Genomic DNA, 5,055 nt, shown 5'->3' on the forward strand with positions numbered 1-5,055 from the left:
GCCCTAGTAAGATAGATGGTTAGCCTATTAGTTGTCCTGTGACAAAATCCATTAGTTAATAGTGTAACATTAACATCTGCACTTACTCAAAACACCAATTCCTGAGTTTGAGGCATTGATATTCGTGACTTCTCCTTTTGTTACCAAAACAAAAATATTTTACTGATTTAGTTTCTTGTAACCTTATTACCTCCAGATTTTTATTTTCCAGGGAAGAATATACATGTCTTTATGAATGAAAATGATTACTGTGGAGAAGAATTTTAACCCTGTCTTACATGTATATATAATGCAAGTCGCACAATCTATAGCTTAGGTTAAAAATCTTCTATATTTACCATGTCGACAATGGTTTCTACACAAATTCGATCATATATTTGGTAGAACTTCCTACCATGGACTCTATAGCTTGCACTTTCATGAACAATTAGTTTTTTTTTCCATCAAAATGAAGACACTAGATTTCTGTAACCTTCCTGCTAGCTGATAGCATCCCCGAATTTCAACACCAGGAATCTCACTTTTCATGTCCTTTTTCGAAAGGACTCAGGTGATGACCTTGAGAAAGAAAAGGTCTTGAGTTTAATTATTAAAGCAAAGATGCCATAGCATGGGATATGCATCAGGCCTACTCCCAAGTACCTGTTTCAGTCCAAGATATAAACGGAGGAGCACATTAGCAGCACATTTTATTGAGTTCAATACAGTACTGACACGACTGATTGATTACCACAAGTTGCTCATATCAAACAACCAGCACAAGGAACTAAAACTTGCATTTGCTTTAGTATGATACTAGGTATTACAGCGCCGACTCTATTTCAACCATTCAATGAATTTTCACTTCAATTGGTTTCCTAAAGACTGTGTGTGTGTGTGTGTATCAAAACATAACTGCAGAGTCTGCAGTGACATTTAATAAAAGATTGAATATGTACCATAACGGAGCATATGGCGATGATAAGTCAAGGAACGGATACGGCCACCTGCAAAGAGATAGGTACCACAATGTGAGAATAAAGCATTTCACAAAAAAGAGAGGTAAAATATTTGAACTATAGATAAAACTGTAACCTGGAAATATAACATTACCAAAGGTTAATACAAGCATGGATGATCCATTGGAAAACAACAAATGTGCCCGTCCACAAAACAAAATATGCAATTCGAAAAAATGGGAACCGCTGCAAGTAAAAGGGAAAATTAGCTTTGTTATTGATAAGACGATACTAGAAATGGCATGCCACCAAGACAATCAAGAAAGGGAAACTTACCATGCAATTCAAAATTGTGTCACCAAGTAGGAAAACAACATTGATCGAGTGCATACAGACAATCAACTGCAGTTGACAACGTGGACGTACGTAAATCCCAGAAAAAAGATGTAATACAAATAAAAGAATAGCATTTCAACTCTTCTTACATGAAAGCTAAATGGCATCAGGTGAAAACAGAGCAAAATGTTTCCTTCTTTTAGATCCTAAATTACTTAATAGGAAGACCAGCAGATTGAGGTGCCACCGAAACTGTACATTTCCTACCTAAGACGTGATGATAGTAGTGAATAAGTGGAGGAATCTAATGAGATTTAACCAAACATTTTGTCAAAATTTAGAAGTAACACTCTCCTAATTGTTTGAGACAGCCAACAACTTGCATGGACTTTAGTCCTCATATTGATAACAAGTAATGTTGTATGCATGGTTTCATTGTAGGTTATCAGCCCACTATACATTACAAGAAGAAAAATGAATGGAAATGAAAGAATGAAGTTAGCAGCCCTAGCCATGAAGCTTTTTTGATCACCTTCCCAAGTTCATATTGCATTGTGGCGGCCATATTTAGGCACAAATGGTCAACTACAGAATTCAATGCAGTGTCAAAAGAATCTGTATTTCATTGCTCGTTAACTTCAGAATTCATTGCTTCATAAGGTACACTAGCTCCTACATGCAACTAGCTTAGCTAAGATCTCTCCATCTTGAAATGTATTACATTTAAGCCATTGGAGCAAAGGGGTTTAAACATATATATTGCAACAAAAGTTCCCACTAAAAGAAGAAAAATCTCAGGAACAACTAGAGTTTGCAGCTTCATACTTACAAAATTCAGACCATAATCTTTGGATTTTAGGAGCGGAAAAAGAATAAACCAAAATACTGAATCGGTGAGTATTACTGCACCTGCAGAAGTCTATTCGGAAACACCAAAAAAAATTAAAAATCAGGTGAAAAGGCAGTAAAAATGTCACTAGAATAATTAGGATATAATCAAGAGCAGGGAGCACTAGAATCACAAAAGAGCAGCATTCAAGGTAAAACAAAATTCATACAGTCAATTCACCCAGAATTTGTAAACAAAACATACCTGATAAATAATTTGGAAGGCATAAGTCCATACACCAGCTCTAGGAGGACAATGAGGTGCTCTGTGAGCATCAAAATGTTTGCACTGGTTGGACACATTTGCAGCTTCGCCAAGAATGGGAGGCATGTAGGAGCCATGCTCAGAATCTAAGCTTAAATGATCACCCCTATCACCACCAACTTTTCCCCAGTGTTTTTGACATCCATATACTGAGATTGCTGATCCAAACTACAATAGTAGCAGAACAAGTCATCAAAGGATGATTCTCTAGCGATCTGAAACTGAGGGAGCATCACTTAAAACGAACAAATAGAGATGATAAAAAATGTCAAGAGACATACCCCAAAGTATATTGTAATCAAAGTAAATGTCCACCTGTTCAGGAACAAAAACAAAACTGTTACTGAAATGTATGTAAGTAGAAGCAAAGGAATATGTAAGGTGTAGAGATACATCACTCACTGAGTATAAAAGTAAAAAATGCCACTTCCATCAATAGCGACATTGGCTAGAAGTAATGCCAAAAGCATGATGAAAGCAAACACTCTAAAACTAAGCAGCCAAGCAGGATGAATGCTTCTGAGACATGTATTCCAAGCTTCATCCTCATATAAATGCCCTGGAGCTTCTTTATCGTTGTCCCTATCCTCATGTTCTGATTTTTTCCTACCTTCAAATTTCCAGATTATAATTGCTGCCACAGCCATAGTGGTTAAGATGAATAGTGCACAAAGTGAGAACCTCCAATTCAACCAGTAACTTAAGGTGGCCGTATCGGCAGTCATGACTGGCTGCCAAGTATGTGTTGAGGATCCTGTTAAGAAACTCAATAAATTACTCCTACTTGCTCCATTGGTTATCATAACTTTCTTTATTATCAGATAACAAATGATTGCCTCTCTACCCAAAAATCAACTAACTACAACATGGATGTTCAAAAAGGGTAATTCTTTAAAATCAAATCAAAATTGAAAACCAAACAGCTGAAAGCAATGGGGCAATATTCAGCTACCAAAATAGTAAATTCTTTATGAAGAAAAACAAAGAAAAGTCTTATTGTTTAAAAAAAGGATAGTATTTGATTGCTAGGAAAAAAACAAAGAAAATCAAGAACCGCAATCCTGAAAGGCGGTCACATGTATATGATCAAAATTCAGGCTAATATTATAGAATTTTGCAAAAGACACTAGGAGGCAGACGCAGAGTGGAGGAAGGAATACTAAAACTAAAACTATAAACAACATGAAGAAGAAAAGAAAAAACAAACATAAAATTTTAGATTAAGAAAACAGAGGTCAGATTCCTTACTTTAGATGGGTTCTTCCCATAAAGCTAAAATTGGATTAAAAATGGAAGAAAGAAGGTCGATATCAATGAAAAAGACAGATGGGGTTTTAAGGCGTTTACAATTTACGAATAAGAATGGTGAGGAATGAATTTATCGAGCAAGTGAGTCCACGTTGATGATTGGAATATGCTTTGCTTCTTCTTTGTATCGTAGTTTAAGAGAGGGAAAAGATTAAAAAAGAAAAAGAAAAAAGAGTAAAGCACAGTAGAATTTACCTTGAAGAGGAGGGAACCAGTTAATGAAGCTGGCTGAGGCAGGTAGTTGGTTGGTTGTATATTAAGATATAATATATAATATATATATATATGTGTGTGTGTGTACTTATAATTAGAAAATAGCTATAAAGGTGAAACACCATGAAGAAGAAGAAGAAAAGGAAGGACAAATTGTCTGAGTAGAAGAAACAAACAAAGATATCTGAAAAATGACAATCTGCAATCTCATTCTCAACCACAGGACTAGAGAAGTAGAGATTTTGATTTCTTCTTTCCAATTAATAGTAAATTAGATCAAATTTAATTAAATATATAAATAAAAATGTGACCATTTTTTAATTTATTAAAAGTAGCACACGTTTTAAGATAAATTAAAAAGAAAATGGAAGTCTGAGGTTGGATCACTCTGTTAGACAACTATCCTTCTTCTTTTTTCTAAGACATTTCAATGTTTAGTAATCAGTTCTGTTTTTAATTAATATTTAAAATTAGATAATAAATGTAGCACATGAAGATTTCTTAAATCATTTATCAACTTAAACAACCAACATGTCATATAGTGAAATCAAAATTAATTAATTTTACATTAATTGATGTTAATTTTATTAAAATTAACTATTTTAATAAATTATCAATAAACCATAAAACATATTGCACCCCTAATAAAAATAAAAATTTAAAAACATTAAATATTAATCATTCTATACTTGAAATAAAAACAAATGATTAAGAGAGAGGCCATAGCTACAACTCTGCAAGGATATGTACATTTTCCCTATCAAGGAAAACATGTAAAAAAAAAAAAAGAGAGGATATATTCAGCAGTATTTTATATTGTGATGTGTTACTTGTATTTATCGGATACATTACACGCACCTTAGAAGAGAATTGATGAGTAATCGAAGAAGGGTCAGAATAGGCTCTATGTCGGGACAACAAGGTCTCCGACATCAGGACGACGCGATAGTTTTTGGCAATGGATGTGGCGACAACGTCGTGGCAAGGAGAGCTTACACGTCACGACGATTATTGATGTTATGTAGTCACTTTTTGTACAGTTCAACATAACTTTTTTTCTCAGTAGGACTCTGATTATTTCAAGATTATTTTAGTATAATTAGACCT

At 34.2% G+C, this 5,055-nt stretch overlaps 1 protein-coding gene across 6 annotated transcripts; it reads right to left on the bottom strand.

The window, feature by feature from the left end:
* Nucleotides 1-228: 228 nt before the first annotated feature.
* LOC105794640 (uncharacterized) lies at nucleotides 229-4,162 on the bottom strand. Of its 6 annotated transcripts, none has more exons than XM_012623910.2 (9): nucleotides 3,931-4,162; nucleotides 2,830-3,181; nucleotides 2,709-2,742; nucleotides 2,368-2,595; nucleotides 2,104-2,193; nucleotides 1,275-1,340; nucleotides 1,093-1,184; nucleotides 939-986; nucleotides 229-642 (listed from the first exon to the last, which is right to left on the bottom strand). In XM_012623910.2, exons 2-9 carry the CDS (start codon nucleotides 3,150-3,152, stop codon nucleotides 525-527), a joined length of 999 nt encoding a protein of 332 aa, XP_012479364.1. In that variant the 5' UTR covers nucleotides 3,153-3,181; nucleotides 3,931-4,162; the 3' UTR covers nucleotides 229-524. The 6 variants fall into 6 exon arrangements, 4 of the variants coding, with proteins under 4 accessions (XP_012479364.1, XP_012479365.1, XP_052484455.1 ...); XM_012623911.2 differs by lacking the exon at nucleotides 3,931-4,162 and adding an exon at nucleotides 3,676-3,872; XM_052628495.1 differs by lacking the exon at nucleotides 3,931-4,162 and having other exon boundaries at nucleotides 2,830-3,651.
* Between the last annotated feature and the right edge of the window lie 893 nt (nucleotides 4,163-5,055).

Source organism: Gossypium raimondii, chromosome 3 (assembly GCF_025698545.1).
Source record: "Gossypium raimondii isolate GPD5lz chromosome 3, ASM2569854v1, whole genome shotgun sequence".
Lineage (NCBI taxonomy): Eukaryota > Viridiplantae > Streptophyta > Magnoliopsida > Malvales > Malvaceae > Gossypium > Gossypium raimondii.